Consider the following 12544-nt stretch of genomic DNA (forward strand, 5'->3'; position numbering starts at 1 on the left):
GTAAAAGGAGATTGAGTTCATTATCACAGTACTTACCCAAAGAGATCTGGGCTTTCACAGGCCCTTAACATTATTTCTGAATACGGATGAATGGTTTTCTTTTTTTTTTTTTGATACTTTTTAGTGTGAAGATATTGGTAAATGAGGCCAGCATTGTAAAATCATCATTTTACTATGGATCGCTGAATTGCAGTTGGATAAGGCAAGTGCAAACCCTGGCACTACTTTTTTCTTTTTTTTCTTTTATTTAGATTTAATAAAAAATTCCATGGTTTCCACTACCTTAACCTCAGTCTTTATGTGATCATTTATTGCATTAAGAACTTATTGGCACATCTGACTATTTCCAGTTCCAGACTAATTCACTGTTATAAATTACATTTTTCTCCATGTTAAATTGTTGCCTCACAATTGTTTTTAAAAGTCACTTTTTGATTTGGTGAATTAAGTTTTCAGTTCATTTGCCTACTGCAGGCTTGGCTGTGATGAGAGAGGAATGCATGTCTTAACAGTTCCTCTGCTGAAGGTCTTTGTTTTGGATCTCTGCAAAGAGGAAAATTGTTTCACTGTTATATGAAAAAGGATAGTGTGTGGAGAACTTACACCATGTCTACACCGGATCCGAGCAGCACGGTGCAAAAAAATACCACAGAACCCATTATAATCAATGACACTGGATGCGACACGACAAATCCCCCACAGTAAACTGATGCCTTGTTCTATTTATGATGTACTGAAAACAAAGTTTAACTGATGTTTAATTGTCACTTTGTCGCATCTGGTGTAGACACAGTATTAGACTAATAATATACTACGAAAAAATAATAAAAAAGCATTAGCGCAAAATATCCAGAGCAAACCTTTCATTTCTGAGTAAGAGAAAATTACCTGGTTAGGCAAGCCTTGACAAATCCTTTTGCATGTGTAGTGAAGTCATCAGTCAGAGATGGCATTAAGCCCTTTTGAGCCCCAATGTAAAAGAGGGCTGCTATCTTGTTCATGTGAGCGAGGGGTGGCTTTCCTGTGGCCATTTCATACACGGTGCAGCCAATGCTCCAGATGTCTGATTTTCGTCCATGACCTGTCTCACTTATCACCTCTGGTGCCATCCAGTATGGAGTACCATGCACAGACTTCAGAAGGTCACTCTTACTTCCAGCTGAAGTCTGAAGACAGCTAAGACGGCGAGCACAACCAAAGTCGATTAGCTTGACCACTCCGTTGGGCATAAGCATAATGTTGTTCCCCTTCAGATCTCTATGGATGACCCTGTTGGCATGAAGATAGGCAACACCTTCCAGAATTTGTCGAGTGTATAGAACAAAGACCTTCTCTGGCAAGGGTCCAAACTGGCTCAAGATGTTTGAGATGGAGCCCCCTGGAACATACTCCATGAAGATGCTTACAGCATTCTCACAGAGAGCTGTGCCCAAGAAACCAACAATGTTAGTATGATGAAGGGTCTTGAGAAGATCCACCTCTCTCTCCAGGCGTTCATACTCTTTTTCTGCCATCTCTGAAGTTGAAGCATCCAGTGCCACTTGTTTTACTGCAATCAGCTGACCTTGACTGGTTAGCCCACAATACACCTATGAATAGTAATATGAAAATAAGATGTGAAAGCTTTACATTGGATTATACATGGAGAACTTTTTGCAAATCATGAATGTTTATGTTAAAGCTAAGAAGGGTGCTTTAAAATTATTGCATTGAAATGCTTACTGTTCCATAAGCTCCTTTACCCAGAACCTCTCCTTTTGTCCATGTGATGGCATCATCTGAGCAAGATCCATTGGTGTAATGCAGTTCACCTGAGGATGAACCCTGATGGACAACAGAAACTCAATGTAATGGCCCATGAAATAGTGCAGGGGTAGCCAACCCTGCTCCTGAAGAGCTACCATTCTGGGTATTTCAGCTCCAACCCAGTCAAACAAATCTAAAGCAGTTAATCAAGGTATTCAGGGTTAGTTTTACGGTTATAACTTAATAAATTGCAGGTAAGCATGTTAAAGCAGGGTTGTAGTCTGAATTCTGCAGGAAAGGTGCTATCTAGGAGCAGAGCTGGTTGATGAACAAGTGGAATATGTTAGAATGTTACCTCATTTAAAAACATTCTAAATCTTGAAGGCAGATTATGTTTGAACTCTGTGCTATATTCCTTTTCAGTCTTGAGTGTTTCAAAATCTCTTCTCTCGAGTGAGATCAACTCCTCTGCCAAAGACCTCAGCAAGTCATCTGTGAGAGGTCCATCGCCAACCTCATCTAGAAGGCTTTGGTACACTGGTGAGACTGTTCCGTCACTTGTCCAGGTATTGATAAGAGGCTCCGATGGCAATTTGGTTTCATGGAATATTTCAGGTTCACTTTTGGAACTTGCATCAATTGGAGTTTGTTCTTGATGTATTATTTCCTTTATGAGAGTTTTGGATACAGTGTTGGAAAGTACTTCCTCGATCACTGATAGTATGGAAGTATGTTGTCTCTCTGCGGTTGATAATTCCCTTCCATCTCCCTCGATGTGCATTTTGGATATATTCAGCTGGACTGCTGCACGAGCAGAAGTTACAAGGACATGGCATTTATTCTCTGAAGAAGGTGGGTTTTTCCTTATTCCTTTGTTAACAGTATCCGTCCGCTTGAGTTGCCTGTGTTTAGCTCGACTGGATCTCTCTGATTGAGCTTGTTTCCTTCGGTTAACCTCCACTGTTTTTTGGCCCTTCAGTTTTCCATTGGTTTGTCTTTTAACTTGAAGTGCTGTATGGACCTGTCTGGTTCTCTCCGCAGAACTGTCTACTCTAAGATTTTCATAAACTGGAGTCGCAAACATTTCGTAGATTGCTGGACCTTCATCTCCCTGACTGATCTTCAGAAACATGTCATTGTAAGTGACATAATCCACAGCAGACCTTGTTCGCTGTACTGGTCCTGTTCCTGGCTTTTTGGATGCTTTTGCACCTCTTAGATCTCTGTGAAGTTGGTTTTGGCTGTTACCGCTTAGTTTCTTGTCATCACTCAACTTCATGTGTTGAAAAGGTTCAGAGACCCCCATTGCTGTTGGGGCTTCATGTGCAGTTTTTTTACAAGTTGCTCTTGGCAAATATTTGTTGTTAGACTCTACTGCAATAACTAGGCTGGTGGGTTTACTTTCTCGGAGTTGCACCTTTGAGTGAATTGGTGAATTTATCCTATTCCTTGTGGTTTTAACAGAACTTTGTTTTCTATGTGCCAGAACATTGAATGACTGATTTGTCTGAATAGATGTTTTGCCTTTACTGTCATTTCTTTTGATAATCTTAACGGGTTTTTTCTTTTCATGTGGAGTGTGCTCTGCTACATCAGTATCCACAGTAGCACGATGCTTCTCACCTGAAATAAAATGGGATCCTCTGTCTATAGGTTGTGTTTGTCTGATTATGCTCTGGGGCTGTTCAGAGACAGAGCAGCAGTCCATATTTGGGGACTTCCTCAGAAATTCCTCTGAGTTTTCAGTTGTTTTAGTAGACTTGCATCTTATTTCATCCTCGACATCCCTGGCAGTCAATGATTTGATAGATGTATAGCCTTTCTTGTTGTCTGAAGTTATATCTTTTCTAGTATTGTGTATTACTGAACTGACGAACTCCTGCAAATCCAAATAGGTCCCCAGTTCCAGATTTAGGGACTTATCTAAGCCCCCATGAATCTTTTGTGTATCTTGAGGCACTGTCTCATCCTCTTCTTGGCTACTACTGCTGCAGGAGTTGCTCTCTTCACTGCCTGTTCTGGTGCCTCTGGATCTTCTGGAAGACGGCCTGGAGATCCTTTCCAGTCTTCTCCTGGATTGTGATGAGATGGGCAATATGCTACTTTGTTTTAAGAGCAGTGGGTGCTCAAGACTTGAACGTGCAGAGCCATTCCTATATATATTATCCAGCGGAGCAAGATGTTTAGGTGACTTTGAACATAGAGTAGGTAGTGTCTGGAAATCCCAGCACAACATTCAAAATGGCATTAAAGGCATGAGTTTTTGTATTTGTTGAAATTAGTTAAAAAAATTATTATAATAATTCCTCACCTTTTGTCTGCTATTGTCATCCCCTGTGTTAACACCTCCAAGCCCTGTAGTTAATTGAAAACTTTTATTATATGCCTCTCAAATGACAACCTTCTCAACAGTCCTTTTCAGTCATTACAATCATTTGAACACAGATATTAAAACTTAAAAGTTGAGAATGTGTCCTCGCTTTTGGTGACACCGCTTTAGGCAAGAGTTTTAGGCATATGTTTGTTTGAAAACTACCCCTTGAGCATCCTGTTATCCTCTCCCTAATTGATTTTACAAAGTATTAGTGAAGGTCTCTTCTAATGCATAGTCTTCTGATGACGAAATACCCTAAGTTCCCACACGCATTCTTCTCAGACACAGCTGAACAGGTGAGGAGACTTCTGGGGTAAATGTAGCCCTGTCAGGATTATGTTCTCTAAAATGGTGAGTTCTTTACTCTCTTATAATCCATTCAGTTTTTCTAACTGAAATGCAAGCTCCTGGCAATATGAGTAGATGTATCCCTGATCACTGACTAACCTAATAACAGACTCTAGATAGCAAAAATTATCAACACTGGCACTACTTCCCTTCTTGCTTCTTATGTTACTTATAGATGTTTGGAAACTCTTACAGTCTCTTCAGAAAGAGCAGTTAATGCTTGATTGCTTTGGCACTGGGAAACCACTAGGTACAGGGGGAAATAGTGAGATATTTGATTATTTGATAATAAACTAGTGTTTACTGAGTCTGTGTCGCAAAGATGAAGTTGCCGAGCCTGACTTGTCATCTCCTCATTAGACGCGCCTTTAGAGAGAAGTGCATCTTTACAGATTATGATTATAATTAAAGAGTTTTTGTTTTTGATTTGTTTTATTTCATTAAGTATTCGTTTAAAGCTTTCTATAGATATATTTATCATGTCCGTGAGGTATGTTTTCTTTGAGTTTCAGTTCATTTTTCTACTCCTGTTAAAGACGGGATGGCAGAAAGCACATCATGTTTGTTTTCTTTATTTTATAAAAGCACAGCATTTTGTTGATTTATTATGAGTGCACACAAATAAAAGTAGACCCTTTGCAATTAAGAATGATGTATTACTTTTACTTTTAAGAGCAAAAATGACGGCTTATACACTGAAAAAAATGCAAGTGATCAAGCTGTCACCTCCATGTCCTGAAGCATCTAGGCAGAAACTATTGGATACAGCGCATGTTTATCTGGGACTAACGTTTAAACGTTGTTATAAGTTTGAACTGTTTTAGATCTATAGATTTTATTTTAGACAAGTCGTGATGATTTGAGAAGGCTAAATTGATCAAATATAGGCTCATTGTCTGGCGCTTGATCGTTACTTAAAAAAAAAAAAAACTTAAAAATCCAAACGTTTTTCAAAATTAACTTAAAAAAAACGTAACAATATATAATCACTTCGCTATTACATACAAAACTGAACTATTTTAATAGCTGAAACAGTAGTATAACCTGTTTAGGGACTGTTTAACTCAAATCAGACACTAGAGCATCCCTTCATTCAGAGACAGTGGAAGATCTGATAAGAATCCGTGTAGAGCGGCCAAGTCTGGATGATTTTGATGCTAGAGAGAGTGTGGCCAGCTGGTTTAGCCAATGCCAAAGATCAAGAAGGCCAAACTACAGGACTTAGCCATCTGAGGGGCATGTGACTGCAATAGAGGATAGTCCATAAGACATTGAGCCATGAGATGTTCAGCTTGAATCAATTAAAACACTTAATTCAGATTTTCTTTTTATTTCATTTATCTTGCAATGTTTTAAGTCAAAATTTTAGCTCAGTGAAGCACGTTAAACACCAACACTTTTTCATTGTTACCTTTCTTGTAGAATTGTGCTTCAAATAAAGAACTTTGTTAACCACATTGTTTATTAATCATTTAGGCTGCAAGTCAATATCGCCCATATCGACAGCGATATAAAAAAAGAAAAAAAAGTGAACTTGTAAAACTGCGGTGTTAAATATGATGCGGTCAGAAATTTGGATGCACTTCACTTTTGTGCTGGTGCACCTAAGAAAAAAAGTTAGGCGCACTAATGCAAAAAGTTAGTCTAGAGCCCTGAACATGGTGATTGTGGTTTTGAATCCACAAACACTTTTGTACATCCTCGCACACCCAGTCTAGATATCATGCAGTTTTACTGAAGGCTAGTTCACAATACACTGGCAGACGCAGACCAGCGACGAGAAACATCAGATTACAGTAGAGCTTAGGCATTCTGTGACCCACAGCAACAGATGCCGACAGGGGAAACATTGATTCGACTAAACTTGACAAGCATGTCTGTTGGCATCTATCTGTGCAATGTGATATAGCCTTAACAAGTGGACCCAGTTACATTTTTTGGCTTACTGTGTTTGCTGATTCACTAAAATATGTCAAACTGCATTACAGAAAATGCATGTATGTGCATATTTCTGTATGGATCTATTCATCAGTGTCATTTTTTAAATAAAAGCAAATTCTTTCACAATAAACAGCTGTCTATACTTACGATTATGAATGTTAGTCCGTGCTTGCAGCAGCACACTTGCATCAAGAAGAGGGTCCATTAGCACTGGTGCTGACTTACTGAGCTGAGTGACATGAGCAGCAGGATGAACAGGTATTGAGGAAGAAGTCAGACTGACTGATGGATGCAAGGACCTTATTTTGCCCCAGTCTTTTCTGTTGTTCCATAAGCTAGGCAAGGAGGATGTCCGACTAAGTGAAAATTAATTTACATTAGCATGTTCACATTGTTCAAAGCATTTAAAAATGAGCTATGAGCTATATCTTTTTTCTCTTTTTCTACATGCTGAATGTTTATTTGCAGTAAGGGCAGTTAAATCTTCTTTGGACAAGTTCTCTATTTCTCTCTCTGGATAATGGGACAGCCTGGAACCGTAGTATTATGCTGACAACGGCTCGATCCTGTAACTGTACTCCTCTGTACAGTCTTTGTGTAGAAATGAGAGAGAGCTACTGAATGGACATGAGGTTTCATGCAGGCAAATTGTTTGTGAGGTCTGTTTGTGAATTTTGTGTTTACACAGCTGCTGTTGGTGGTGTTTAAGTGTGATTTGTTGACTTGTGATTGGATCTCTTGTTTATCTGTTTGCTAATTTTTATTTGATGAGGAAGCGATGAATGGGTGTGTATGCAGTCAGCTGGCTAACCTGCTTCGCTTCCTCTCGTCTCTGCCGTCTTGGCTGATGTCTATCTTTGGCTCCATCCAACCCTCAAAGCAAATCCTGTTATCTGCAGACACACAGCCAAATACACTCTGGGTGAAAAGGCTAGATGTAAAATGGTCATGTAAAAAAACTGATAACACCTATATTACTGAAGGAGAATAAAATAAGATGAAATGAGAATTATGGAAGGAGAATATTTGCACGAATGTATGTATATGGATAAATACATACTTTTTTTTTTGAATGCCAGAACATTTATTCATTTAGCTGATGCTTTATATATATATATATATATATATATATATATATATATCCAAAGCAACTTACAATTGCTATATATGTCAGACGTCGCACACCTCTGGAGCAACTAGGAGTTAAGTGTCTTGCTGAGGGACCCTTTGGTGTCTCACAGTGGATTCGAACCCAGGTCTCTCACACCAAAGGCATGTGTCTTATCCACTGTGCCAACACATTTTTATGTTTTTATTTTTTTCAACATTTATTAAAAAAGAAAATTTGGAGTAATGACTACTTAAAATTCAAGTTTGTCATCAGGAATAAATTACTTTTTTTTTTTTTTTTTTTTTTAATAAAAAAATAAAACTGCTGTTTTGATTTGTAAATTGTCTTTCAAAAACATTTTAAAAATCTTAAAGACCACTAATCTTTGAACTGTGCATTAATACAGACACAGCTTGTAAACTAAATATGTATATATACAAAATGTACCTTTCACAAAGTCAGTCCTCTCTAAATTAGCCCGAGCTTCAGTGAAACCAAATGTTAGTCTGGCATAATCCTTATCTGTGAGAGTCAGAGGTTCTCTGTGGATGACTTTTGTGTCGTCTGACTCATTAGAAACCGAGGAGCCCAAAAAGCAGAGTCAGACACACCCCTCCGATTGTCATGGATTCTCTGAGGGACGGGCTGAGAGTCTGAGACTACTCTTTGTGTGTGTGTTTGAGGGTGGTGGAAAAGGCTTCCAAAGCTTCTGAAAGCCCGGTGGACACAGAGAGTCACTGTCTTGAATAATCCTGCAGGTGTACAACTAACACTGTATTCTGTCTTCTAGGTTTAACAATGCACAAGTCTAGTTGTTTGACTGACCTTGGTGGATATCTGCATGATCCTTTTGTGCCATGATAATCTCAGCTAAATCCTTCTGCAAAAAATAAAGTTCAGTAAAGGAAAGGTTATCAATGACACAGCTGGTATGCAGCAAGAAACAAAAGCTTTGAGAATGGGCTTCCCTTACAAAAACCTTTCACAGAATCACACATGACTAATTCACCTGTTGACTACTGACCATCTGGAGACGGTCTATTCAGTCAGATAACACTATCATTAGCCAGCTGTGATGCCTGTGACCAAGACGCAGCCAAATGAAACGCCATGAAGGGTTTAATCAAAACATTTCAGAGGAAATAAACTACATTTAATTGGCTTTGCATTTACAATCCCACTGAGCCTTATTTATTATTTGACTCGGTTTATGCTGTCGTTCTGCTTGTATGTGCAAATGGATTTCTGCAAGACACACTGCCAAGATTCATTGTATATAATGTAAGAAGTGTGAGAGCACCTGACCTTCATCCCATCTGAATCTGCTGTGGAACAGCCATGTGTAGGAGAGAAGCTGGGGAGTACTGAAGGACTCGATGGCCGATAAGATGTGTCCAGACACGTGAATATTGTTTCTCCAAAAATACAATACAAATACTAAAATAAGTCATCGCATTATAAACATAAACAGGTCTCTAATGAATTGCACTACAAATAAATGAATGCTTTTTCTTATAAAACTGTTTAAACAGTGGTATGAAGTCTTTAAACAGTGTTTTGAGAATTAGATGTTGTATTAAACTGGTATTACTGCTGGTACCATTGCATTCACATGCTTGATAATTAACTTCAGTGAAAACACTGATTGGACTACATATAAAATATGAAATGATTACACACAATGTAGATCTAGTCCATGATTTATGAAGATAAAATAATTGTTTTATCCACCTTATTACATTTACCATTTACTGCACTTTCACAGAACAGCTTAATTCCACATTGCAAAATAAAATGGATATATAGTATTTTACCTGTTTGCATTGAAGAATCCATTATATGGAAGAGTTCTTCTTTCTTGGTGCTCTTGATCTGAGAAGCGTACCACAGAGCAGTATGACCTCTTCCATCAAGGATCTTCTGATCACTGGAAATCAGAGCAGGTGCGTTCTCAAATTTGAGAGGCCGATTAAATCAACATTCATCTTAAATTCCATTTTACTGTTTTATATTTTGCATTTCCAATTAAAATCCAAGAAGGGATTGACCAGATTAAGTTGAAATGTTTTGTGTCCTTACACTGGAAAAGACATAAGTTCCTTCACCACTTCCACAGGTCGATATTCCCATGGTGTCTCAAATCCTTCAAATAGATCCACATCCCTTACAGCCAGCATCAGTGGGGTCAGTCCATCTCTGTTCTGTTTATTTAACTCCAACAAGTCTGCCTGGACCTGTAACAGACAAACAACATAAGCTTTATTTGTCGTAATTACTCTAGCCATTGCCTGAGGTGAGTGTAAAAATATCTTGCTCTCACATGACAGGTGGCCAATACTGATCCATCAGAGAGCTCCCTATGGAGTCTAGCCTGCTTTGTGTGAACCTCTGGTTGATATCGCATTACTAACAGTCAAAGTGCAAGTGGAAGTTGAAGTCTGAGCTGCTCACCATCAGGTCCTGTAGACAGCAGAGGTCTCCCCTCCAGGCTGCTAGTGAGAGCTGCCTCTGATGGGGTACGTCTCTGATCATAGCCGTCAACAGCTCTCCCTGGAGTGCTGGTTGACTAACATGAAGAGCTGTCTGATTGCTATTGTTACACAGTGTAGCGTCGGCTCCTCCTTTCAGAAGGAAATGCATAACCTGTGTTCCAAATATGTTAAAAGCAATGTATCCGAATTATTACAATGTTAATGAACCAGGTGAATGATAGGTTTATAATATTTAAGCAAAGTGTGAGTTCTGACATTAGGATTTCAAGTGTGATATTGCTTTTATACAACAACTCATTAAGTTAATACCGAGTAATCTACATTTTAGACAGTATTGGCAGTTAGTTTGTATGTTTTTGCTCTTCTAGTGAAAATAATTCCAAAATTGTGTTGCAACTTCTGAGCGAGTGCTATTAAGCTGTGAATGAATCAGACATTAATTTACTCCAATCAATTGAGTAAATGATTCAATGACTCAAGAGAAGATACCCCCTATAATTTCATTCTTTATTCCCTTCATTACTCCACTACTATAGTCTACTGAATGAGTTATTAAATAAAAAATAAACAAACTGACCAAATTCAGATACTGAGTGTATGGAAGTGCTACAGACATGGGAAATTATTTCGTGGGACACTCATCGGATTATGGAATTGAATGAGTGCATTTGATAGTGTTGTCGCCACATAGTGGTGAAACATTGTAACATGAAAGAAGAATGACTACAAAAGATTCCCTGTAATACAGACACACACAAACAGAGAAAAACAAACAATCCAAAGCCCTATTGGACTCTATATCATTACTCTTAAAACTAACTGTTGTTTGATGCATAATGCAGCAATTCAATCAAGAAAGCAGGAAGCAGTAGAAAGTAGCTACTACAGTAAGTGAAACATTATGCCCATTATTGTAATCAATATATTAAACCCCTGTTACACTACATTAGCTTTCCTACACAGAAGTCAGCTATAGTTTCCACTTTGTTTTGATCGTATCACCCATTTGTCTCATACCCTAGTAAGACCCATCCTGCAGGCAGTGATAAGAGGAGTGGAGCCCTGTGAATCATGAGGCAGGTCAATCTCTTCCCAGGCGTAGACTCCCTGCTCCAGTCCCAGAGCTACAGCCTCAAGCTCGTCCTTCAACAGCTGCTCCACAAATCTGCTTCCTTCATGTTTACTCATGCTCCAGAGTTCTGGCAGATGCACAAACACAGAAAATTAGCTGCCGTTCTGATGCACTAACTGTAATGAATGCCGTCTTCAATATTCACAGCATGCACAAGAACTACTTTGTTGCCCCCATGTGGTTGTGTTTATGTTGAAGGAAATGCATAGTCTCAGTACTGTATTTTTAAAGATATCTGTATAGCTTTAATAAATTGTCAGTGTTTGCTTTTGAAGTTATTGATTAGGACATTTTCCCTTAAGCAACTTTCTGCATAATTTACTAATAAATGTAATATTAGTAGACAGTAGAAATCACTAAATGACCATGCATTCACTGCGTAAGAAAAGCAAGCCCCTATAAACTAATAATCACTATTCATAATGCATATATCAGCATAGAACTTCCCAAGGAAAATAAAATATTTGTTAAACAATAGTTACTAAATAAGGAAATGAAAAGTATTTTCTTTTGCTTATGTTTAAACAAGCAAGACTCACCTGTGTAAGCAGTTTGTTACTTCTCTGGACTGAAATGTTTGAGTTAAATGAAGTTAAATTAGTTCCTGTGTTTGCGTCCTTTTCTTTTTAGGGTCAGTCCTTTGTCTTCATTGCGCATTTGCCTGAAGCAGCTTTGAGTTTACAGCCTGTTGCCAAGGAGACGACAGCTTTGGCATGAAAACAAAGAACTCACCATGAGACCTTTGTTTTGGTTTCAAAGGGGAAGTGTGCAGAAATGTCCACATGAGCATTTGCATTTGGTTGTTATGATAAATATATATATAATAATTCTATGATTTTAATTCATTCATTTATAGTGTTCGCCAGACACCTTTTTTTTTTTTTTTTTACAGATTAGTGAACATAAGATACTAAAGCAAAGGAGGAATTTTAAATGCCTATTCTATTATGTCAGTATTTTACACCTTCATCACAAACCTTATATCCCAGTCAGCATATAAGTTGTCTCTTGTAACCTCTTTGCACTTGTGTTGAGCCGAAGCTGTCCTGGAAGTCATTCTGTATGAGATTCGGTTGCATTGATTGACCTTCACTTGAACCAGAGTCCTTCATAGACAGAATTACACAGCAGAAAGAATCACTGTAATGATCCACATAATTGATTGTGATCTAAATGAATCTTTGCTATACCTTTTACAGTACTTACAGGAACTCCATTCAGTTTTACAGTTGGCAGTAATACTTTATATTTAACATTTTAGTTTAGACAATATAACAAATACAAGACTTGAACAACCTCGAAGAACTACACGACCTCTAGTGTTCACTGCTGATATGCTGCTGATGTTGTAAACAATAGCTTTGATTAAACTGCTTGAGGGAAAAAAGTTAAACATTATC

The 12544-nt window shown here is 38.2% G+C and overlaps 1 protein-coding gene across 2 annotated transcripts; it reads right to left on the reverse strand.

The window, feature by feature from the left end:
• Positions 1–99: 99 nt before the first annotated feature.
• Positions 100–11840, reverse strand: map3k19 (mitogen-activated protein kinase kinase kinase 19). Of its 2 annotated transcripts, none has more exons than XM_026271776.1 (14): positions 11684–11840; positions 11030–11211; positions 9972–10163; positions 9600–9754; positions 9335–9447; positions 8826–8935; positions 8346–8400; positions 7221–7302; positions 6557–6744; positions 4058–4101; positions 2102–3961; positions 1723–1824; positions 889–1589; positions 100–543 (listed from the first exon to the last, which is right to left on the reverse strand). In XM_026271776.1, the coding sequence occupies exons 2-14, from the start codon at positions 11198–11200 to the stop codon at positions 453–455; spliced, it is 3864 nt and encodes a 1287-aa protein (XP_026127561.1). In that variant the 5' UTR covers positions 11201–11211; positions 11684–11840; the 3' UTR covers positions 100–452. The 2 variants fall into 2 exon arrangements, with proteins under 2 accessions (XP_026127561.1, XP_026127560.1); XM_026271775.1 differs by having other exon boundaries at positions 6557–6765.
• Between the last annotated feature and the right edge of the window lie 704 nt (positions 11841–12544).

Source organism: Carassius auratus, chromosome 9 (assembly GCF_003368295.1).
Source record: "Carassius auratus strain Wakin chromosome 9, ASM336829v1, whole genome shotgun sequence".
In the NCBI taxonomy this organism is placed as follows: Eukaryota; Metazoa; Chordata; class Actinopteri; order Cypriniformes; family Cyprinidae; genus Carassius; species Carassius auratus.

What these genes read in the sequence shown, in the direction of transcription:
- map3k19 (XM_026271775.1), bottom strand. Translation starts at nt 11,200, where the DNA reads ATGAGTAAACATGAAGGAAGCAGATTTGTGGAGCAGCTGTTGAAGGAC. An exon ending in GCAGGATGGGTCTTACTAGG is followed by an intron (nt 10,164 to 11,029) that starts GTATGAGACAAA and finishes TTTGGAACACAG; the next exon opens with GTTATGCATTTCCTTCTGAA. An exon ending in ATGACAATAGCAGACAAAAG is followed by an intron (nt 3,962 to 4,057) that starts GTGAGGAATTAT and finishes TGGGATTTCCAG; the next exon opens with ACACTACCTACTCTATGTTC.